Raw genomic sequence first — 25,897 nt, 5'->3', positions numbered from 1 at the left:
ATTTCTTCCAGCTTTAAAAGCATGTTCTCAAATAATTCCAAGGGTGCAGAGTGCTGTTCTTAAATGTGAATCAGAGTATTAGTTGATTCCATAACTAAAGTTCGGATCTAAGCCACGATGAACAGATGTGCATCACATAAGCCATCATGCCCTTCTCCTGTCTATGGCAGACACTGCTAATTGATCTCAGCATTACAGAAAAAAAACACCACTCTCCTGGATTTTTTACTCATGATAAGACTATTTTCTATTTGGGAGCTAAGTACTTATTAGCTGTTGAAGGAGTTCAGGACATGCCACCTCAAAATATGCTGCTTTGGTGTACTGATTATTTTGAGCTGAAGACACTTCAAACACAGCAAATACAGGGAGAGGCATTTTCTGAACTCCCCTTATCTGCCTAAAGACAGATTCTCCAAAAGGAACTCAATTGCCATAAATCCCCTTCCCAGGTGTATCATTAACCAGGGGAAGACTAATTCTTCCCACAGGAGAAGAGATTAGAGGTCAATACCACACCAGACAACTTTGCCACAAACTATCATACCTCCCATCTATTCTTCTAAAAGCCCATTCATCTTTCCTAAAAATCTTTTACTCTCCCATAAGTAGCCTACATTCCTTCTCCCCTTCACCTATAAAGATGATATATAAGTTCTCAAATCTTACCATTTGGGGGGTATTCACTTTTCCCCCCTGGTAATGCCCTTCTGCAGGTAATATTAAAAATTAATAAATTTGTAAACCTTTTTTCCTGTTAATCTGTCTGTTGTCCATTTATTTCATAGACCCAGCTATCAGACCTAGGAGAGTAGAGGGAAAGTATTTCCCCACCTATGTTGTTTATTTAAAGAGATTTAAAGAGATTTTTAAAGAGTTTTTTTAAAGAGATTATGAAAACAGAGTAGTCAGCAGGGAACCAAAAATGTCCAGAAAGAATAAAAACTTGTTAGCACAGTTAGAAGCAAGGACACCCTGACTCACAACATGTGAATCAGGTCTTAACGGCAGGCATAGCCCCATGGAGAGATGATTTACTCCTACTCATCGAATAAATTTTTTTTGTCATAACCTGGTTTCTTTCTGATGTCAATTTACCTTGAGGGAGAGAATGAACAGATCTGCTTCAAGTTGTATTTTTCACTGTAAATTAGTAAATTGGAACTCTGGTTTTGCACAAGTGTCTGATGAGTTTGGTTAGTGTGAGTCAATATTTCTGTATGAAACCAAGTTACTAGACTTTCAAAGCTGAAAACCAGATCATATACTAGGGTAGAAATACCAACAAAATTGTGTCCTGCCCAAGAAGTCAGTTAGTCCTCTAGCAGTGAGGCATTCAGTGAGGAAAACACTTACAAATATAGTGGAAATAACTCAAATAGTTTCTAAATAAAATATTTTCTTATATAAACTAAGAAAAAGGAAGCTTTAAAACGTACCAAAACCTTTTCATTTTTGTCGGTTTTTCTTCATATTTACAAATAGTAACTTATAAAATGTTGTAATGATGCAATAAGACGAGAGTCAATGCTCTCTGAGGGCAGGACCCCCATTCCATCCAGCCCTAGTCGCCATCTCTCATGATAAGTCCTTTACCAAAAGACAGACTAGTCACACCATCTGCTGCCTCCAGGGAGACAAGTTGCACATTTAAAAGTATGGCAATATTCCACTATAGCATAATGAAGAAATGAAAAACATATTAGCAAACTGAACACTTTGGGGAAATTTCATTTTCAAATTGTGTGCTATTTTGCTTTTAAAGACGTAAAATTATTTAATAAAATGTGAGAGGAAGCAAATATTCCTCCTTGTAGCAAAATTATGACTGATTTTACTTTGTGAAAAATAACATTATTTCCAACAAATGCATTAAAATCATACATATAATCCACATTCTTGGAGTTGTGATGAGCAAGCATCTATCTCTGACATGCACGTACTTTTGCTAAAATCAAATGTCAGTCCTAAAATCCCTGTTAGCTTATTTGCTAAATGAGAAAAATAAACAATTAATTAGGAAAGAATTCCACTTAGTTTCTTCTTCAGAAACTCCCTGGGGTCTTACACATTTAGCTTGAGGCTACCTCAGACCAGCTAGTTCAGAGCAACAAACATGAACATGCAGACTAGGAAGCATCACTACCTCTCCTGGGCATTCCCACCACTGTCAGGTAACTCTTACGGTTCAGAGAGAAAGTGAAGCACTGAAGAACAGACTGTGCAGCTCCAGAACAAGCTGCAAGTACACCGAGAGATTAAGAGCAAGACAAATCAGGTGTACCTCTCCTACTTGACCAAGGCCAGTATTAAAACTAAGAGCTTCCCTGGTGGCGCAGTGGTTAAGAATCCACCTGCCAATGCAGGGGACACAGGTTCGAGCCCTGGTCTGGGAAGATCCCACATGCTGAGGAGCAACTAAGCCCATGTGCCATAACTACTGAGCCCGTGAGCCACAACTCCTGAAGCCTGGGCGCCTACAGCCCATGCTCTGCAACAAGAGAAGCCACCGCAAGGAGAAGCCCGCGCACCGCAACGAAGAGTAGCCCCCGCTCACCGCAACTAGAGAAAGCCCGCACACAGCAAAAAAGACCCAATGCAGCCAAAAATAAATAAATAAAATAAAAAACAAAACAACCCCAAAACTAGCACATCTTGTCTGAAGAACCATCAATCACCCACCAAGAGTGCCCTCACGAAGCCAAGGCTTATCCAAGCCATAGAAATGTAAGGCAAATAGAATTTTAGTGACACACTACAAGGCCATTTGATCTATGAATTACACTGGCCCAGCAATTTCTTACACATTCCTGAAAACCTTCAGGGTCAGATGAGGCCAAGGATTCAAAAGAAAGAATCTGTAACTCCTTCAATATTCCCCAGTTATGGGCCAAAGTAGTACAGGTGCCCCCCTTCTCTCCCACCAGTCCTCACTCAATTCAGCATCTGACTTTGTCCTAAGCATCCTAATATTCATTCACTGTGCCTATATGTTGCAAATAGAACTGATTTAAAAGTGAAAAATGCAGTGAAGAGACCTTTACTCTAGCCAAAATAACCTGGATGACCACTGCTCACCTTGGTTCCCTGGCTGACTCACGTTCAACCATCAATACGCAGCTCAAGTATCACCACGTCCCGGGTGGATTTCCTGACTGCTTCCACATTCACTGGAGTGAGCTCTCCCTCCCCTGTGATCTTCCAGTGCTCTTGCATGAACCTCTATTGTATCTATAACCACTGATACTTTAGTCTGTCTCCTCTACTAGATTCTAAGTTCCTTGACAGCAGGGGCTGTGTCTGGCTCATTTCTTTATCTGCTGTACCTAGTGAATGTTGGATGGATGGATGAATGAACAAACCGTCACAGATCCATCTATTTACTCAAAGTCTTGCTGGACTGAATAATGAAATAGAAGTATTCTTATAATCAACACAGTGATTTTTGTGGGTTACATAATACTTTACTTTCATTTGCTAACAAATGTATTCTCTGTATAATAAAATAATAAGAGTGTGAATTGCCGCTTACACAAAGTTATCTATTTCCAGGGAGTCCTAACTCTCTAAGTCCTTTACAGGTCTGACTTGCTGAAATGGACAAGTGGATGTTCATCACTGGTTCAGGCTGAGCAAGATGAACAACTATGGAAAAGACATAATCCTGATGAAAAGAACCTTCTGGGCAAGTGAGACAGGCAAACAACAAAACTTTAATCAGCTTACTGACTTCTTTCCAAATCTGGTCAGCCCAGACCAATTCCATTTACCTTAGGACTCTGACTATTAATAGGTTTTAATTCATTAACCTAGTATTGTCAATTATTTGACAATAAGAGATTCACTAGCTTCCAGGTCAGTTGTTAAATGCCACATCTCTCTGTGCCTTTAGAAAACTTTCATTTTATGGAAAACTAGAATATTTTATTTTTACAAGGGAAAACTTGGAGGCATTTGGTGTCTAACAGAATGCAAATGATAGGAGACGGAAATTTTGCAAAGTATTTGAAGGTTTCTAGGCTGAGGCCAGAAAAACGTTAGTGCTATGAATAGAAATCACCCAACTCTGAAGAGGCATTTTTTAATGAAGATAATGATCATGTTAGGACTACTTTATGAGATGAGAGTTACTACATTAAAATATCATTACAGTGAAAAATCCAAGTGTGTATGTGATCTGGAATCTTATGGAACAATTAGAACTGGAGCTCCAGATGACTCAGTGGCATAGATTTAGAGGTTCATATTGGTGGAACTAATCCATTCTGAGGACATGCGTTATTTAGCAACATAGCATTAAAAAAAATAAAATTTGGATGTTTTTATCTAGGTATGCACTCACCTCCCTGTACTGTATTATACCTCGCCTTTACATTTTTGTATTATTTGCCCAGCCCCTGAATGCATTTGATCTGGATACCCGGGATAATCCCTTAAAGCCATAGAAATGAATGAGTTAGCTGCAGAAAAAGAGGTGGAAAGGATATAGAGAGTTGGTGAATGAGAGGATGGACTAAGGCTAAGAAGCCTCTAGTAGTATCTGAGGAAAGAATACATCAGAACGTCTGTCTTTACAGGAATTCAAGAAAGAGATATAGATGTAACTGGGGATGGGGGCCAAGAGAATAATCAGAAATACAAAAAAAAAATCTTTAAATCTGAAGGAAATCACAATATCAAAGGGGCCTACTCAGTGCCATGAGAAACCAAAGACTCACACATTGACACAATCTCATTTCAGAATGACCAGGTATGGTTGATGGGAGGAGTTACTTAAAACAAACAAACAAAAAAGGCACCATCCAGGGATATGATAAGGAGAAGAACCGTTTGCCATCAGATTTCTCATAGGCAACATAAAATACAGGAAGATGTAGTTTCTTTATAAAGTCAAACATAAATGTACCATACAACCCAGCATTCCCACTCCTAGGTATTGTCCAAGTGAAATAAAAACCTATATTCATGCAAAACCTGTACACAAATGGTTATAGAGGCTTTATTCACAATCACCAAATACTGGAAACGACCCAAAGGTTCTTTAACAGGTAAGTGGATCAACAGACAGTGGTACCTTCACACAATGGACTGCTATTCTAGAAGAAGAACAAGCAAGTGGAAGAATCTCAAACGCATAATGCCAAGTAAAAGAAGCCAGATTGAAAAGGTGACATACTGTATAATTCTCTTGCGATGACACTCTTGAAAGAAAAAACCTACAGGGACAGAGAACAGATCAGCGGTTAGCAGGGATTGGGATGGGGGAAGAACTGACTACAAAGCGTCAGCACAAGGGAATTTTTTGAGAAATGGAATTCTCTGTATTTCGATTGTGTTGATTGTCAAACAACTTTATGCATTTGTCACAACTCAGAACTATCTAGCAAGAAGAGTGAATTTTACTTTATACAAAATTTTTAAAATAAAAATACAAACTGATTTTAAAATACAGGTTATACTATATCACATAAAGGTGAGCAATAGAAGAACTAAAATGAAAATCAATTAGCAGAGCTTGAAGGGAAGAGGAGGAGGTAGTGTGAGTTAAATCTTTTTTTGCAAGGTGCCCGTAAATACTAATTTTAAGTTGATAGATTAAAAAAAATAGTGGTGTAGCCTGTCCCTTAGATTTATCAACCAAAAGAAATAAAACCAGAAATGGTTCAAATGGCTGCAAGTGCAGTGGAACTTGTGTGATTGAGGAGCTGGGGAGGGGAACTTTTATATTTCATGTCTTACGTTCCTGTACCATTTGAAATCATACGCATGTATGTATTGCTTATAGTTTATTACAAAATAAATTTCAAACTTATATTAATACAAATATTGTGGATGCAAAATATCTTGATTTAAATTTTTTTTTCACCAGATCTCACATTATGGAAAAAAAAATCAAATTTAGAGCTACACCCCCAAGGTACTTAAAGGTGAAAGTTTCATTTACAGTAGTATAAAAAAGCACTAGTAGTATCCTAACTAATGTCATATATAACACATTACAAACGTACTGTAATAAATAGTTATAAATGTTAATACATAAAATATTACATAAAGTGAACAATTTTATTAGTTGTTCATACTTATATAATACTTAATTATATCAATACCTAATAGATGTTTAAATTTCTCTAATTATGTCATAATAAAAATATCTTCAAAGAGATAATTTCCTCTCTTTATGTTGATGTGGCAACAAAAATAAACTGAGACATTCAGTAATGACCAATAACCCTGAAAGCAGTCAAGGTTCTTGTCATCTACAGCCAAACTGAATCAATGGGCCTATAACAGCTACTCCTGGTGGAAACTATGCTAAAACTTCTTGTAGAAAAATGTCACAGAGGCTTTGGGGTCTGAACAGAATTTGACAGGGGAGAGACTTAAAGAATAGTTATTGAAAAAATAATTTACTCCATTCAAGCAAGTTTTTAATAGCTTTTGATCTGTTGCAAGAACCCCAAAGTGCCAGTATGTGAATGCATAATTGGGTAGGAGAAAATTCATTACAAAGTGAATTTTGGTTCAACTTGACGAGTAAAAAACTTTCCCATGGCTGCTTTTGAGAAAATTATTATACCTTCCTTTCATCAAAATGTTGCTAATTCTGCATTTCTGTCAATAGCATTTAATATATTTATTTAGGTTGTCTGTTTTCTACCTCACTAAAGTAACAGAGACCTTTATTTGAATCCCATCTTTGTTAACTTACATAATACATACACATACAATCTCTCCATATGTAAGAGAATCACTCTTGGCATCCCCACTGTGGGAGCCACGGAAATGCACCGCTCACATCTCCTGCTGCAGTTAGCATGGGGAGTGAGGGCCCCAGCTGTCATTCCTCTGCATCTGCCATTGCATTTGTGCTTAGGCCATGCTTCTCCCAAGCAGATCTCAGTCAGTGTCTGAGCACAGTGGAGGTAGAGTACCAGCCCATTCCTGCAGGACATGAGACTCTTCCAGTGTGGGACTTTAGCTCAAGGAGTCCCCACTGGCTTTGTCAACACTTTCTTAGAACTACTCTGTCATCTGAGCCACTTCCAACCCAATCCTCTGCCCCACCTCCTTTCACAGGTATCGGATCAGCAACTGAGTCTGAAGGTTTGCCTGCCTATTCCTGTTTCCTCCTCTTTACCCTCCATGTGCATTTCTCCTGCCAAATCTCATGTACCTCTAATCCCATTTTGGCACCTGCTTGGAGGATGTGAACTGACACACTCAATCTGAATAAATGATAAGCATGGCACCTTTCTATAAACATCTAGGCCACACTGGCTTCAAAGAGAAAGTATCAGAGCTAACTTTTACGCATATGAGGAATAGATTTAGCTGGGCCCTCAAGCTTCCTTGGAAATATCTTTTATATCTGTGATACATAATCTCCTCCTCAGTCTCTAGCCATAGTCTCTAATCTGGTCTTCCCTCCTTTTAATTATCCTGTCCCTCCACCCCAGCTATTATTAATGTCCTAAAGTAGCTTTCTGTTCCTATCACTCCCTTGCTTAAAGGCTTTGATGATTCCCTCAAGTCCAACAGTTAAAGTCCAAATTTCTCAGCCCTCAGACCCTCTACAACCTAAATACAGTCAACTTACTTCTCAGGTTTTAACTAGAAGAGGGCTGTCTTCCTCCAAGGCTAGAGACAAGAAGCAAAGGACTGGACATGACATAAACAAAACTGAAGTTTAGGAAGAAAAGCTGGGAGATTCATGTTAGACAGCCTTAATTTTCCTAGTAAATAGGTGATGGCGAGCCAGTTGCTGAGAGGGATATAAGGAGTGGAAGAGGGGGGTAAGTACTGTGATAACCAAGGTGGAAATTCACGATGAATTTAAAATTGTGTGGAATAGCTCTCAAGGACCCTTTGACATATATTAACATTCTCTAGTAAACTGTTACTTTATTATAAATAAATGCATTTCACAAAGCAGATGCTCGAAAACATTTTATGTATGAGTAAAGTAAGCACAACTCTAGAGAATTAACAGAAGTGGTTAAGAATGTGGACATGAGCTAGAATCTGAGAGCTCTGCATCTCGGTGCCTTAGATTCCTTATCAGGAAAATAATGGTAACATAGTACCTACTTCATAAGGTTATCATAAGGATTTATAATTAAATGTGTATGTAATTTACTTAAATTACACCAGCCACGTGGCAAGTGCTTTCTGTTTTCTGTCTTCATTATCACCAGTACTTGTACAGTGAATACTGAGGTAATAAAAAACAAATTTTGACCTAAGGGTACAAACCTGAAATTATAAGACTAATAAATTCTGGGGATCTAGTGTACATCATGGTGATTATAGTTAATAATACTGTATTATATACTTGAAAGTTGCTGAGTAGATCTTACATGTTCTCGCCACGAAAAAGAAATGGTAATTATGTGAGGTGATAGCGGTGTTACTTAGCTAAGGTAATCATTCTGCAATATATAAGTGTACCAAATCAACATGCTGTACACCTTAAACTTACACACTGCTATATGTCAATTATATCTCAATAAAGCTGGAAAAAACTGACCAGGAATACGGTGTAGTAGATAAAGCACCAGCAACAGAATCAGAAGCCTTCATTTTGCCTTCCAGACACCACTTAATATCTGTGACCTTGGGTATGTCATTTTGCACCCTCACAAGTACCTGTGTCTTATTACATAGTTGTAGTGAGTGTCAAAGGGGAAGATTTGTGTGAAAGTACTTTATACACCGTAAAAGACAACATATACAAGTTACCACTCAGAAAACAATACACATTTATGGATTTGTTTGGTTCATGTACCAAAGCCCTAACCCCTGAAAATCCTGAGGATCAGAAGTTAAATTTATATCTCCTAGATACATTGTAGACAACCTCTGTCCAAAAAACACGCTGCTTTAGGAATTAAAAATGGAAGGGAAGCCTGCTCCTATTAGAGAAGATGGTGATGGTGGGTAGAATCACTCAGGCTGAGGTCTTTTGGCAGAGGTGGGAAGGAAAGGGTTTTCCAGGGAGCTAGAGCATGAAAAAAAACTACATTTGAATGCCATGGCATATGCAATGTATGTAATGGCTCAGAGGTGTGTATTCATAAAATCAGCTTCCCCTTTTTCTTAAACCCATCTCTCCATAACCAGGCAGCCTGCTGCTACATCAGGAATTTACTGCTGTGAGCAACTATAAACATTGTGCTAATGGCGGCACTGCCTGAGAACGATCATTGCAGAGTGTCGTGTGTGCAGTTCAAGGCCAGAGACAATATTTCCTACTCTCTACACACCACAGGGCACACACAGGATACAGCTTAAAGGCACTTTAATAATTATTATTATCAAAAGCAAACAATCAACTCCACAGATCAATGGCTCTTTTAAAATATGTTTTCTAAACTCCCGTTTCCTCTCAGATGTATGGTTATCGTCCACTGGGAAAGGCCCCAAAATGATAGCCAGAAATCTGCCACCACCACCCCTTCTGCTGTTCCTGCCATCATATTTAATTGTGTTTGCTCAACGCGAAGCCAAACTCATATGCAGTATATTTAGATGGTTAAAATAGCATAGCATTCCACTGTATTCACAGATTATTTTCAATGCCACCATTCTTAGGAATTAGTCTGGAATAAATAAGGTAAAGAGAAAAGAAGCAACATAAATTTGTTCCAGTGACAAAGAAAACAATACCAAAATGGCAGTCTGGAGATTCGCTGTGAATGAAGGAATACAGAGTGTTCCTTTTGGTGAGCTTTCCTGCAAATGCAATCACCATCTCATTCGATAGTCTGGATTTATTTTAAAGTGGGTGAGAAAGAAAGCAGGAAAGTAATTGTAAGAAACTGTGAAAAGTACCTTTATTATTTCAAAAGATCAATGTACAATCACTGTCCTTACTCTTATATGGCATTAAAGGTAAAGGTGTAGAACTGATACATATGTTGATTTTCTAAACCTCTAAGGAGTCTTTATTTTCCACAACGGCAAACTTTCTAAGTTGAAAAACATATATCATTAATATACACTCAGGATCTCTTTTCTGAGGTCTCAGCTACTATCTATTTCTTCAAATGCCTTGAAAATCACAAATTTATAAAGGCTTGGTTGGACGTTTTTGTCGTCTAACTCCATCTTAAATTTTTCAACGATAGTATCATTTAACAAATACAAACCCTACCACCCAAAAGTCAAAAGGCTTCTGAATCGTGGAGTAGAGAACAGACTTTGTTGCTGGAGAGGTTATGGCTTGAACTAGATCAATTAATTAAAAATAAAGACCCGTGTCCTGTGCTTTTAATCTGAGCTGAACTTCACATAATAACAAAAACAGTTATTTTAAACATACAAAGCTTAATTAACCCGATTTTCATCCAAATGAATGAATATGCATATAGATAAATTTTTACTTGAGATTTTCCAGGATACACTTCTTATTCCAACATGACTGTTGATCAAACACCACCTTTAGAGAACACCTACTCTGTGTTCATCTGTCAAAGGCTGACTTTTTCTCTGCATTCTTATTCCTCATTTGTTTGTTAATTAATCCAACAAATATTACTCAGAGCCAGCTATGTGCCCAAGGGCTAGTCTAGGTACTGAAGACACGGTTGGAATAAGAAAACCAAGGCACTCTTCTCATGGATTGTACTTTCCACCCTGGAGGTGGGGGGGGGAAGCAGGGTTAAACAACAATAAACAGAAACTATGATTTCAGGTAGTGATAGCTCAATTGAGAGAGCACAGTGAAATAGACTTGGAGGATCACTTTAGATGGGTGATAAAGAAAGACCTCTCTGAGCAGGGGACTTATGCCCCAGATAGACAAGATGGCACCAGACATGGAAAGAGATGAGGGAACTACAAGTACCAAGACCCTAAAATGGGGAAGAGTTTGGAGAATCCAAAGAACAGGAAAGGCAATGAACTTAGAACATCATCTGAATTGAAGGGACATGTTTTGAGATGAGGCCTTATAGTAAGCAGAGGGCCCATCCCGGCCAAGGACTCAGGCTGCCACTTCAAGATTCGTTCTGACTTGGCAGTCAGCACAGAATCAGCTTGTGGAACAAAGGTTAGTGTTGCCTCAGATACACATATTATTGGCACCACCATATCTCCTCTTTCATGTACCTGAACCGTCCCTCAAGTGCTCATCCCTTGAGTCTTTACCTCCTACGTGGCTCACCTGGTCTTTAGACCCTCTTCCTTGCTCATTTTTTCACTGCTTGTCTTACAGACTCATGGGCCTGCTGCCTGGTCTCTGACCTGACACTTGTTCTGACCCTCATGATTGGTTTAGGCCTGGAGTGTACATAACCTCCATATATTTGACCTCAGGTATAACCTGACTGCCCCACCTCCCACCTCCAACACCCTACTAATCCCAAATGACCTTTACTGTTTCCTTACTTGGCCAGACACTAACACTGCTTTCTTCTAGTGCTACTATTTTTCTAAGTATGTACAGTATTTTAAACTTTCAAAACCACTTCATATCCTTTAAGCACTCTCTTGATTATGTCAACAATCTCTATGAAGTAGATATATAAATATCATCACTTAATTTTAAAGATGAGAAACTCCAAAGTTGAATAGTTTAGATAATTTTCCTAAGGTAAGCTCACAACAGGACTGGCCTGAGAACCCAGGAATACTGTTTTCCCATTTCCATCCTGTTCTGGAGGTGAGGGAAATCTTGACCACTCAGGGTATTAGTCTTGAGAGAGTTAAGTCCACAGATGGTCTGCTTATGATATTGGATTTGAAGGCCAGGCACAAAGGAATTTAGGAGGTGAATAGAAAGGATTCCCTTCTCCTCAACTTTTTTCATATTTGTGTATTTGACTTCACTTTTGTTGTGACATTTGTTTGTGACAAATGTTTGTTCCCAGACAATATTTCCAGGCTATATATAACTCAACCATAGTGTAGAGATAGATTAGTATAACTTTATTACCAACTAAAGAGAGAAAAAAAGGGAATAAGTAACTTGTTTAATTGCTGACTTTTAGAAAAAAGAACTGAGCATATTCAGCTGAGCTGCTCTAGGTTTTCATCTTTGGCTCTGCCTAACCCCAAAGATCATGGTTGTACATAAGACGTATCACTTTTTGGATGTAGGATAGCATATATAACTCTCATTTTAAAAGCTCAATGTTCTGTGGTCTCATTTTCAAATATGTAATTTCAAATAACCATGTTGTCAAAGATTCAATGCCGTGCTCTAGAGCCCGAGAGCCACAACTACTGAGCCCGCACGTGTACAGCACGTGCTCCGCAACAAGAGAAGCCACACAATGAGAAGGCTGAGCACTGCAATGACGAGTAGCCCCTGCTCACCACATCTAGAGAAAGCCCGGAAAAAAAAAAATTAAAAAAAAAAATTCAATGCACTATTTCTTTTTAAAGCAGCATTTCAGATAAACCCAAACAAGAGAGTCTCTCAGAGAAAATAACAAAAAAAAATTTTCCTTACCAGTTCAATATTAATCAAGTCTCATAAATAACACTCTTAAATGGGAAAGTGCTAAAAGAGATGAAAAACTCTCAGGGGTCTTTCATCCTTCTAAGGCAGCTCAATTATATTCATTGTAGCTTATGGTGTGTGGTAGTTTAGAACAGAATGCTTTTCATACCATTCTTTAAGAATCTAAGAGATTCTAGCTGTTTCTGTTAAAAATTCATGACCCTGGGACTTCCCTGGTGGCACAGTGGTTAAGAATCCGTCTGCCAAGGCAGGGGACACGGGTTTGAGCCCTTGTCTGGGAAGATCCCACATGCCGCGGAGCAACTAAGCCCGCGCACACAACTACTGAGCCTGCACTCTAGGACCTTTAAGCCTCAGCTACTGAGCCTGGGCACCACAACTACTGAAGCCCACGTGCCTACAGCCTGTGCTCAGCAACAAGAGAAGCCACCGCAACGAGAAGCCCGCATGGCAAAGAAGAGTAGCCCTCGCACGCCACAACTGGAGAAAGCCTGCACGCAGCAACGAAGACCCAACACAGCCAAAAAATAAATTAATTAAAAAAAAATTTCATGACCCTTTTCCAAGAGAACTGTTTTGACCTGTTACTTCTGGCTAAATTTGTAGGAGTTCTTTTTCCCCACTCATTCCTGCACATAATATGTCAGGGAAAGAGACTTTAATAGCTATCAGCCTAATTGAGGTATAACTAAAGTTGTTAAACAAAAACAACAATATGCAATTTGGGGTAAAACACAAATTCACTTAAAAGTGAATATTATACAGAGCAAATGCAGTAAGTTTTGAAGGATGTGTTGCCCCTAGTTTACCATTTAGTGGACTGGAAGCAGCAATTCACAGCTGAAAAGACTTAGTAAATTGTAATACAGTTAATCTACATAAACTCAAAACTTTCCAAATAGCAGGGAAAAAATGACTTACCTTCCCTAGTTTGTTTCCAGATAGACATTTAATACTGGGTAAACATTATGTAGCCATAGATTCAACAGAAGACCTGGCCTTTCCTCCACCACCCCTACCTCTCATCTCTCCAGGCAACTTTGGGACAGGTTAGGAACACCTGTGGGGGACTTGTGCATTAATAGGGTGCACTCTGAACTACTACCTGCCACGTGGTAAGCTTGCTGAGAGAAGGCTCTGTCCTTGATGGGGAAGTTTCTGGATTGTTCAACTTTGTCCATGATGGGTGGGTGAGCTTCATTCAGGGGTAAAATATTAGGAATACCACTATGACGACACATCTAAGCTACCGCTTTTCTTGGCAATAAAGCTGCCTTTTTTTTTAAAACCTCCACCTGGGAAATACTGAAATCTCTCTCTCAACATATTTTCTTATATGCACCCAGATATCTCAAGGATGGTTTGACAATTCTAGTATGTCACTATCCTTATCATCTTTTATGAAAAATGATACTTTATATTTTTTTCAGAAAGATAAGAAAACATACAAAGATCATAAAGATGATAAGTGAGTGTAAACAAACAGATAATACCTGAAGAATAAAAGCAACTGCACATATATATTTTATGTAAAAACGTGATACTTGATAGAGAAATGCAAATTTAAAATTTACACCTTACTGTTTTCACTGAAAACTTTAAAAGTATGGGGAAAAGCCATATTCATTGATCCAAAATATAAAGAAAACATTTATGCTTTTGTGCAAAATAAATTACATGTATAGACTCCTAGCCTGAAATCACATTATCATTTTATTGGGTTGTCCTGGGGTGTAAGTGCACGCGTGTGTGCGTATGTGTGTAAAGTAGTATGCAACTGAGACTACAGCAAGACGGTGCCAAAATAACTGGCTGAAAAGCAAAAAAATTCAATCATGAGAGTTTTACTTACATGTTTCCCCTGATTAGTTGATTTGGCTTGGCATTTTGTATGCATTCATTAAATCGTTGTAAACAAAGGCATAGTATTATAATGACATTCAAATCAATAACTTTTGGTGTTTACAACACAAAATCAAAAATATTTAAAATTTAGACTAAAATCAAACAATTTCATCTCAGAAAAAGTTTTCCTGCCTTCTGCAAATGCTTACTATAGAAAAACAGCATTCAGAAGCTATACTTCATATAATTTCAAATATATATATATATATATACATATACACACACACTCACATACAACCTATATATAAAAGATATATATCCTCTTCCCCCGCCACATGCCCCAAATCCCCAATCTTATTACCTGTTTTTGAGCAGTACATTGAAGGTCGTCTTATCCAGTCCCAGATAATTTGGCAGCAAGTTTGACCAATTCCAGTTCCATTTTGTGATAGCTGACTGTTGATAAATGAGAAGACGCTATTGTTAGTTATTAATCAGAGTTAATATGATCAGTAAATTAAAGCTCCAGCTGTGATAGACTAACTAAGAAGGAGGGGGGTCCAGAACAAGGACCTAGACAGATAACATCAATCATGTCCACAGAATAAGGTTTTTATTCCAATAAGACAGCAATTAATTTATAAATCCATTTGGGGATGTAGTCATTATTTATAAAAATATAAATCAATTTCTTGAGTCGTTATTCTTCCAAGAGCTAATGAAATTTGCAACAAGTTTCTCTGAAAGGGTGACTCTTTGTAGAGCAAAGCAAAATAATTGGCAACTTTTTCATGTATCAATTTATAGTTTTTTGTGTTTTTTTTAAGCACCCAGAAGTTTGATTAAAAAAACAAAGATGGAAGTACTATGGCTCAAATTACAAGACACAGCTTAATTAGAGTAGGATATTAGTGTTTTTGGTTAAGAATCTGCTTTAAAGGGGAAATTACAAGGACCTGTAAATGTAAATAACATAAGTAATTCTTTTTTTCTCATTTAATAGATAGTTTCACAATAGAGTAAGGAGAAAAATTACTGTGAAAGATAATCTCATAATTCAGAACTGAATACAACACACCGTTTATTTAAATGAAGTGAGGATAATTTAACAGCCACAATGATTATTTATGGTTGGAGGAATCTAATGTACAACGCAGGAAGGCAGCCAATAAACTCAAACTTATACAATATATTTGGTTTTAAAGTATTATAGACACTTATACCCCTTAACACTAAATAGTTTTGATAATAAGCATCCAGGCCAGTGTTTAAAATCCAACAAGAACTATGCCCTGTCACCTGCTGATTAATGGAGCACTACAATCCTGTCATAGAGCAGGAGAATTCTGCCCCAGGTTGTCAGCATTTGAAGGTCTTATTCTACTACAGTATTGATGAATGTAGACTAGGCTTGTAACAGGCATGGTAAAAATATTATCTGCATCCCGAATTAGGCCATTGTTTTAATTCTTATTTTCGTCAGAGCTCTAGGTCAAGCAATCCTTCTCTTCTGCCCTGTTAGTTCAAATAGTCTGTCAGGAGGCTACTGGGAAAAGGCACCAAAAAAAGAACAAAGCAAAAGCAGCTTTAGGTTTCAAGTCCTTTGAAATAAAGATGATCTTTTTAATGCGACTATGAAACATGCAGCTGAAACAATGGCATTATCTGACACTAAAAAATGTGTGGTGTTTATCACATTGACTTTATTCCAAACATCCTGACTTTAAGATCGTTAACAAATTCATTTTAAATTCAGGAATGTGTTTAGGGTTATAAAACAGCAAATTTACCTCATGCCACTTAACATAGGAGCTCAAAGCTCTATTTACAATCAATTTTAAACTGTTTTATAGTTTACCTGATAAATTAGATAAATTCATAAAGATTGCAAGGTGTTTTGTGAGCGTGTGTATTGGGAGATGGGGGAAGCCAGGGAGGGGAAGACTGTAAGAAAGACGGGGTTTCTCGAGGCTGCCGGAGACCCAGCCGAACAGATGCTCCCTCTGCCCACAGTGAACTGACCGGGGCAAAAGTCAAAGTTTACAGACCAAACATATGAATCCGTTTGACAAATAGAAAGAAGGTAAAATAACTTTTCCCAAGTCAATTTGCACAAACAAGAACAAGGCCTTTTGCTTCCTAGTCAAAGAAGCTTCTGAGTAAATATTCAAACACAAAGCACTTTTTTTCTAACTTGTGTAAAAAAAACTCCACAAATTTTAATTAAATTTACTATTTAATTTCCACATACCTGATCAAGCATGCTTTCGCTAAACACCTTGTACACATGGAAAGGGTTAAAGGCAGAGGGATGATCTTCCACACTCCTCAAGGTCATCTTTAAAGGTCGGATGTGTAATGGCTTTTCCTCTGAACCATTCATAGAAAACAGCTGTTCTTTTAAATACTCCTTCAAGGGAAAAAAATTACAAGTCGTGATGGTAGGAAGCATATATTATCTTTAAGAATAAACTGGTCAATATCCAAACCTACCCTTTCAGCACATTTGCTACATTACACAGTATTATTTGCCTCAGAACAGAATACATTTTCAGAAGAAACAGAGCAGAGTACATACCAATCAGGATTACAATAAACCCATCAAAAACAGGTTCACTTAATATATAGGATAGATTAGAAAACCATTTAACAAATTCTCACATAATGAATGTATGCTTGATGTGTCAGAATCTTTTTAATAGGCATTGTCTTGTCATTTCTTCACGTTAACATGTCTGGTTACCAAAACTTAACTCGGGTGCGTGACTATTCACAGTACAAGACTGTTCCTTCATTCATTAAGTGTAGTTGCTACCTACTCCATGCTCAGCAGAGAACTAAGTACTCTGATAGTTCCCTGTAAGCAGTCTCCCTCTATGTAGAATTAATTATAATGCAAGCTCCTAAACTCTAGTTTCACACTGTGGACTGAAAAATATCAAGGTTCAATAGAAGCTCAAAGTATGTAATTTTAATTTTACCCCCAAATGCCAGTGACAACCTGGGGAGGAAAAGAAAAAGTCAATCTACTGCATTATTACCTCATTTTCCATCCATAAATAAAAAGGTGAATAACCATAATCTACTTCATAAGACTCCTTCTGGAAAATGATAAATTTAAATGACTAAAAGTTTCCCTCAAACTATCAAATACTTAATAAGTCATTTAATAAATAATATAACAGAAATGTCCTCCTGATTTTTAGTGTGTCACAATATAATGTTTTCTTCAAGGTTAGGGTTATGACTTAGGTTCAGAAAGTTAGAGCTGAAAATGATTTCAGAGGTCATCTTGAAAACACTTACTACTCAAAGTCCGGTGTGTGGATCAGCCAAATGAGCCTCACCTAGGAGCGTGTTAGAAAAGCAGAATCTCAGACCCAACCAAATGAGAATCTGCCTGTTCACAAGCTTTCCCAGGAGATGAGTAGGCACATGAAAGTTTGAGAAACTCTAGCCCACACTACATTCAGTGGTTGGCTCTGAAAGGTCAGAAGACAAACTTGAGGTCACACACGGGAGCTTGGTAGCGTCAGTAAGAAACCAGACCTCTGGTCTCAGGTCACTGTGTTTTCCCTGTGCCTCTGTAACTTCATGAATAGAGAACGCCTGCTGTACTCACTGTAGAAGGCAAATTTCAGATCCTAAAACACTCCATCTCGCAATAAAAAACACTGCTTGACATTTCTTTTTTTTTTTTTTTTTTTTTTTTTTTTTGCGGTACGCGGGCCTCTCACTGTTGTGGCCTCTCCCGTTGCGGAGCACAGGCTCCGGACGCGCAGGCTCAGCGGCCATGGCTCACGGGCCCAGCCGCTCCGCGGCATGTGAGATCTTCCCGGACCAGGGCACGAACCCGTGTCCCCTGCACCGGCAGGCGGACTCTCAACCACTGCACCACCAGGGAAGCCCTGCTTGACATTTCTTAAACCTGCTCATTGTGGACCATATCTTTTTTAGAATGATTAATTCTGTAGCATCTGACAGACACACATGGACTCTTATTAAATATTATTAGATAACAATAAAGCCATCAGAAAAGAATTATATTAGATTTAGATTTTTGAACAGAAACAATTTTTCTCCATCATGATTCCTGAAAGTAAAATTTTAAAAAGGAATAAATTATTCCCCTTTCATTCATTGAAAAACTTTGTTTTGGCTAATAACAATTGTTCTCACTGTTTCCCCTTACCTGGCTATGTTTTGGCTTTTTTTGTTTCCACAATTCAGAAAAGAGAAAGTGCTCTGTTCTGTTGCAAGCTGTGAACACAATGGTGTTTTCTCCCTTGTGGATTTCTCTGACCTCTGTGTTATATTGACACTTGTCACTACCCCTTCTCAAAAGCCGCAGATTTTCTGTGGCATCACTTTAACCAGACATACTGCTAATGTGGTCTTTCTTTAGAAGAAATACATTTTTCTTTGAACATCCTTTCTTGAACATATTCCCTGTGCCGTTATATCAGAGCTTATTCCTCTACCCATAGCTTCTCTGTTGCTCTCCACTGAAGAGATACACTGGCCTCATGAGCTCAAACACCGTCCTAGTTGAAAGCCACCAAATCTACAGTCACAGCCTCTTGTATTTGTGCTTCTGGCCAGCATCTTCAACCACGACTTGGACTTTTATGCTCGGACACCTTACCTTTATCTCAAACATTTAAAATCTCATCTTCTCTCAAAACTTCCCTGTCTCTCAATAGCACACCCATGCTTCCACTCACCCAGGCCTCACGTGTAAATGCTCTGTATTTATGTCTTCCAACACTATTTAGCAGCACACCTGAAAGTGCTAAAGACATGACGCCACTCATCGAATGAACAAACGTCATGGTGCAATTTACCTACAGCATAAAGATGCCTCAGTATAAAAGCAGCCATAAGTATTATGCTAGTCACTCAGTCACCCTGTGTTATTTGTGGTTACTGCCCGCTTTGTCTAAGCAGTCAAGGTAGAGGCCTCGCTACTTTCGTTGATTCTATCCTCACATTACATTATGCCTCTAACCTTGCAGCCCTGCATTTCACGCAGCACAATAAACCACCAAGTACTTAGCTTGCTTTCCCACCTGATAGATGTTGCCATAACAGTAAGTATATTCAGTTGCAGAGAAAGAAAACTCATAACTTTGAATCAAAATGTGGTGATACTCCCACAAAGAGTCTTACGTACATCAGCTCTCGTAGCACACCTGGTCAGAAGCACTTCCTCAGAGTTCCACGAGTTCTACGAGAAAACAGCCTTTGGATTTCCTGAATACAACAGGTGGCCGACGGCCAGTAAATATCCAACTTAATTTTTGTTGATTTTGCTTACTGGTGATTTACTGATGTTTCTTGTGTTATGGAACTTTGAAAGAAAGGACTCCTCTATCAGTTTGGCAATCTATACCAGCCATTATTGTGCTCAGAATTATTGTAAATCAACTTTACTAAGGCTCTGAGGGTACTCTGACTACAACATCTGTTCCTCTGTAACCACCACAGTTACTTTGGCCAATCTGGGTGGCCAGGTTGACATGCCCATGAAGACCCTGACTCCGTAATGGAGGTCTTTCAGTTTGCCAAGGCCAGACTTCCTGCTTGCCCGAGATGGAAACCTCAAACAAGCTGTGAGAGACCATTAGCAAGCATGAACAGGTTGTGTTACTTTGTAACAATTGCTACTGAGCTCCAGTCCCTTAAGAACAGGACCTTGTCTCATAGCTACAAAGGCCTCCATCCTTCTCAGGTGATCATTGAAGTTGACTGGTTGATTACCTCTCTGAAAGCCAGAAAACAAGATTTACTTGAAGAAACTTTCAGATAGATAATGGTGGGGAGAACATTTATGTAACTGAGTCATAAAATCCTGTGGTAGAGTTAATTCACTCCTTGGAAATGTACAGTTTTTAAGGCCTACCTCATGGAGATAAAACACTATATCTTAACATTATTCATATTATACAATTTTTATTATGCCAAAAATACATTCATGTGTTTGCAAATATAAACATAATTCTAATTCACACTAGATGTCACATTTGAATCCAGATATGTATGATCGAATTAAAAACCTAAGTTAGCAAACTTGTATTGTTTCAAGTAAATAACTGAGATACCTACTCTTTACATTTTTGCTAAAATAGCCAGATATATGCAAGGTCAGACGCTTAACCCAGCAGAGAGGTGAATAAGCATGACTGGTTCTAATCAGTGTCCCTACATTAATGTATTTTCTTGGGTTAATCTAGTTGCTCCCAAATATGGTTCGATATTCTTCTGAAGTTTCTCATTATGTAAGGAATCTTCAACTTCACCAACACGAGTATGATGTCTACAGGAGAAGAGCTATATCTCTCTTCAGAAAATTCTTCATTTCACAAATACCAGATTTTAACATCAGCTTAATGGTCACACATACACAATTTCCATACTACACCTCTAGTCTCTACAATTCCGAACTGAGTATATGAACCGTGTTATTGTTTAAACCGTATAAATAAAAGCGACATTGTTTCGGTGAAGCTTCTGCTGTACAAATGCAGAACAGCCGGGGCTGAATAGATTCTATTAATAATGCAATATTGAGTTTGGTATTGACTTTAAGAAGTATTATCACCTCCTTGACTAACCCTTAGCTGCCAGCAGACGCTGCCTCAGGCCAGTACACACCTAATTGCTCGGTAAAAAGGCCGTTTCCCTACCTCATTGAGCCGCATGATGTGATAAATTTGCCTCAGGTACTCGCTGCCACCTGGTTTGTGGCAGATATCCAGGACCATCATGTTTATTTTCTGCTCAGTCAGTTCAAGAGCAATATCTCCTTCTTCTAAGGCTGTGCTTTTCTCTATTGTCATAAATGCGCTACATACAAAGAAAGCATATAAGTATCAGTGGTGAAGAACTGTAAAGGTGGAAAATAATCAAAGAGATTGAGTGTGGAGAGTCGATGTAAATCTCGGATTCAAAGCACCTATAAAGACTTTGCTCAAATAGGTAAGCCTTCCCAAAAGGCTGCAGCTCAGATAAACAGCACCTTAGAACTGAGCACCTGAAAGCATTTTTAAAAATTGAATCGTTTCTTTTAAAACATTTCTTTATTGCATTTATACTCCTATCTATAAAACACTTCCCCATTACCACAATTGTTGAAATTGCTATAATCATGGGGTGAAAACAAAACATTTCTTTTTAAAAACATGTAAGAAATAATCTGTATTTTCTCTCTGAGGATAAAGAGTATCTTTGATGCCAGAAATAGCTTTGGTATTCTGTCTTTTGCAGATTCCTCTTTACACCTGTCTCAGAACACATTAAAGACTAATTAAAGTGTCAAAAGGGGGAGCCTATTATGCTAAATATAGGCTGGGTGCTTCCTGCAGGAGCACTGACCACTGGGTATTTTAAATTGGCCTTTTGACACTTGTTGCCTTCTAAAAATACATGCCCCCCTCCTGTTCCTTCTAGGTGACAGATAACTTAGCAAAAGTCACTATGCTGCATGCATATCCTTCCCGGGAAAGGATCTATTATAACCACACCAGGAATGTGCAAGTTATATGTGGGAAAGGTTTCTTTTATAAGAACTCATATGCTTATTATTGGTTTTAAACATTATTTACATAGTAATAATGGATGACATAATTTTTTAAAAATTCTCAAGCTGTACCAGTGTAAAATTAATCACGATATTCAACTTACATCATATATATTCCATACTAATTTTCTTTTTACAAGTGCTATTAGGATCACGTTAGTCTTTGCAGTCTAAGTATTCTTAAGGAAACGCATGGGTTTCCACTGTTTTCCAGACTAAATGAAATTTACTGTGGTGTAATCAGCTATATACTGCAGTTCATTACTGAGATTTTGCCATGATTATAAAATTCATTCTGCTAAGAGTCAGTGCCGCTGACCTGAAGACTGAGCCAAATGATACCCAGCTGCTGTACATTAACTGTTATATTGCTTCCACATGTAACTTCAAAGCATCCTTCTCTAAAAAAAAATGAAAAAAAGAACTTTATGATCATATAAGCCTTGCTAAAAAATAAAGCAAATCCTACTCTTAAAGATATTTATTAGCTAGAGTAAATCTTTAAGCAAACAAAAAAGACCTTTTTGCAATAAAAAAAAGTTTGTAAATATCTTTTTGAAGCTGCATGCAGGCTGCAAGCAAAATTTCTTGTCAGGTTTTGTAGAGGCTGACATGGAAAAAGTTGAGGCCCTCTGACAAAAGAGTGTCTCAGTGTCAGCCCCTGAATTGTATCCTTTCCTGTCCATCACTGTGCAGGTGAAGCAAATGATTGGATTCAGTCAATGCTATGATTAATGAGTTCCTCTCTGGATTTGGGACTGCCTATCAATCATGTCATTAGGGAGAATGTGCCCTGAAAGAGGCAGACCTTAGCCAAGGAATAACTGCATTAATCTTAATCTGTGTATGCACCCAGCCAGCCAAGTCAGGGTCACCATGATGAAAAACAATAATCTTCAACTCGACAAATTACTTTGCAAAGACAGACGTTTCTTTACTTTTTGGCCTGTGTGTTCTTCAGAATCTAAGTTGACTGTTTACAGCTTGAGTGTTACTACAAAGTGAAGGTTATTTTAATGAATAGTAATGTTTTCAGGCAGCATGCAAGATAAGTAATGCTTACAGCTGCCACCTTTCCACTGCAGTTATTTTCACAGTTTCCATAAAATCAAAATTAAATCTGGGTGCAAGTGAAAGAAATCTAGCTAAATGATATTGTGTAGTTACAAGATAATCTTCATGAGGAATTAAGATTTCATTTAGTTTAACAGAGGAACTATTTTAAGTGCTTACATTCTCATACTTGAAAAAAAAATTTATGGTAAAGCAAAGGCAACCCTCCACCTGTATACAGACATCATGGTTTAAAATACATTTTCCTCATGGTATAGATCTATGAACTAAATAATCATCAATTTGCGAGAAATGCATAGAGATGGAAGTTCATGTGTATATCAGATAATCAACTCGAAATCAAACTCGAGATGAAACATTCCTATAGCACACAAATCCATAAGAGATTACCTAAAGTGAGTTAATAAGTCAAATTTAACTCTTTGTCAAATAAATGAAATAACTTTAAATCTGGATTTTTGTACATTGATATTATTTAAGAAATTGAGAAAGACAGATAGCACTGTGATAATTACAAATTACATAATATGTATTCAGAATCTTTGAGGGCTATAAAACATTTTTAAAAATCAATAATTCTTTATTTTGGATGCATGTTACAACAGATAGCTAATCAGCCAAATATTAGCTAGACAATTCCCTACTAAAGGAGATAACCAGATGTGTTAGTGCTGTTTATAAGAAACTTAGACGAAAATTAACTTTTAAGGAAAAACTTTTCTTATGGATTCCTGTAGCCCCAGGTATATTACAGATATTACTTTAAACTGATCTTATTGATAGAGGGGGGTCCTAATTCAGCAGTATCATAAATTTAACTTTATAATCATATCCACTATTTTTACTCTGCTTTTTTCTTTCCCTTTTACACCCACTGCTATGGATAATGACGTGGCCTTAATCTTTTAGTCTTGAATTGAAGCCTGTAAATTGGTATCAAATGCAAATGTAAAGATTAAGGTCACTGTCAATGTTACTAAGCATTTTCCTGACTGCTATTGTTATTCCTACACACAGGATGCTCACAAGTAAATTTCTAGGAGTCATATGACAAGAACAGGAAAATCATGATTACTTATATTTCTTACATTACTTACATGACTACTTATATTAATTTGGATTAATATAAAGTCTTACAGATTAATGTAAACCAGTAAAGAGTATTTGTTATCACACTACTAACCAGTGAGTGCAACATATTTTTAAAAATGCTCACTAGTTCTAAGCTCGATGTTAAGAACTTTACAAATGTTATTTAATTTTTCAAAACAATACTACCAGCTTAGTATCATCACTAAAAATGAGGTTTTGAGAGATTCTGTAACTCACACAAGATGGCCCACTTACAAGGGATTTGTATTTGTCCATCTGATTCCAGAGCCTGTGCTCTTTATCACTACCATGTACTAAAAGTAACAACTTTTAGTTGTTTCAGGCAGAAAGTTATAATAGTATCTTCTAGCAATATGAATATATTTTCAAAGAATGGGGGACCGTGTGTGTGAGAGTGTAGAAAAAGGAGGGGCTGGCTTACTGAACTGTAGACCACATGAACCATAACTCCCTTATCAATATCATGCAATTCTATACTGAAGACTACTTTTAAGATAGGAGGACTCTATGTACATATTTAAATTCATCAGGGACCCTTAAAAATCTTCACAATACCACAAATCACTTAGCTCTTGGTGACAAACCTATGAGAAGGCTGACATTTTCATACAGAAACAGCTGGGTGTGTTTATAGCTTGAGTGTGATATGCCCCAGTTGCCTTCTGGGATTCTTACATTACCAGATGAAAAATGTGTACCTTTTTGACAATCAGGTACACAGAAAGCAATAAAGAGCCTTTTATATCCATTAATTCCTTAATTTAATCTCCATGGCCAATCCATTTACGAAACGCTCCAGGCTCTCCACTAGATACCTGTTTGCACACTGAAAAGGAGTGAAACCAAATTCTCCTGGGTTTAACTACCACCCTTTTAATCAGAAACCTTAAGATGGTGACTAAACAAGTATAATGTTCCATTGTATCAATGGGGTTCAAATTCTAATAAGACAAGGAACATTAACAATCCAGTTTGTAATGGAATATTTATCTTTTTCTGTATCCATCAAAGTTCCCATGACGCTAGCAAAATGACCATTGCCACCTATCCGACAATAGTTGGTTGTGGTGGTTGTTTATTGGTGATATTGTTTTTGTGAATGTATTTGATGAAATTCAGTGAAAGAAAAACATCACTTTACCATTCGGTGCTCAGTTTCCTTGCTTTCAACAATTGGCATTCAATCCAGTTGGGTTTTTGCTGCTCAATGCTCCGTATGACCTTTTGGGTCATTTGATTAGGGCTACTTGTCTGCTCTCCCATGATGCTTTCCAAACACACACAGATTAAACCGAGTTTCTCTTTACTCCATCTGTCAAGGGAGGCACCTGTTAAAAGTTCCACAGTGTTTCCATCCTCAAATATCCGACATATAATTACAATCAAGTTCCAGACAAGCAGGCCAGCTTTCTTTAATTCAACAAAGTTTTTTGACATTTTTCTCTCAGACAGAAAAAAGAAGTATTTAACTGGGGGAGGCAAACATGCAATCACCGTAGGTAACTTGCTGATTACAATAGATACTGCCTGAGCAGCAAGCCTTGTGAAGCCTGGGGAAGAAAAGAAAGAAAAGGTATGATTAATATTAGCATTTGTGTTCCATCACTGTGTTGCTTTGAGTGTTGTGTGAGGATGTCTAATTTTTGTGGAGAAAATTGTTGAAAAGAGCAAGTTCCTGACATATTCTGACAGGACGCTACTGGGGTCCTCTGTAGTACTGCCAAAAATTCCCCAAATCCCAAACTTAATTTTTCCTCCCACAAATGAAGATTAGAAAGTTCAGAATTATTACTTATATTTTTATCAACTAAGACCTCAGG

The 25,897-nt window shown here is 37.7% G+C and overlaps 1 protein-coding gene across 3 annotated transcripts in view; it reads right to left on the bottom strand.

The window, feature by feature from the left end:
* KIAA0825 overlaps positions 1 to 25,897 on the bottom strand; it is a 406,374-nt gene that overhangs the window by 176,860 nt on the left and 203,617 nt on the right. For all 3 annotated transcript variants that reach the window (XM_082623469.1, XM_082623471.1, XM_082623470.1), the window contains exons 18-21: positions 25,219 to 25,627; positions 20,998 to 21,157; positions 16,563 to 16,721; positions 14,673 to 14,767 (exon numbers count right to left, since the gene is read on the bottom strand). In XM_082623469.1, coding sequence (XP_082479595.1) covers positions 14,673 to 14,767; positions 16,563 to 16,721; positions 20,998 to 21,157; positions 25,219 to 25,627 — 823 coding nt within the window. The remainder of the gene's footprint in view (positions 1 to 14,672; positions 14,768 to 16,562; positions 16,722 to 20,997; positions 21,158 to 25,218; positions 25,628 to 25,897) is intronic.

Source organism: Mesoplodon mirus (assembly GCF_964341445.2).
Source record: "Mesoplodon mirus genome assembly, chromosome: 5".
In the NCBI taxonomy this organism is placed as follows: Eukaryota; Metazoa; Chordata; class Mammalia; order Artiodactyla; family Ziphiidae; genus Mesoplodon; species Mesoplodon mirus.
Note: the sequence above shows the minus strand (reverse complement) of the source record. Positions and strands in the feature narration are given on the sequence as shown.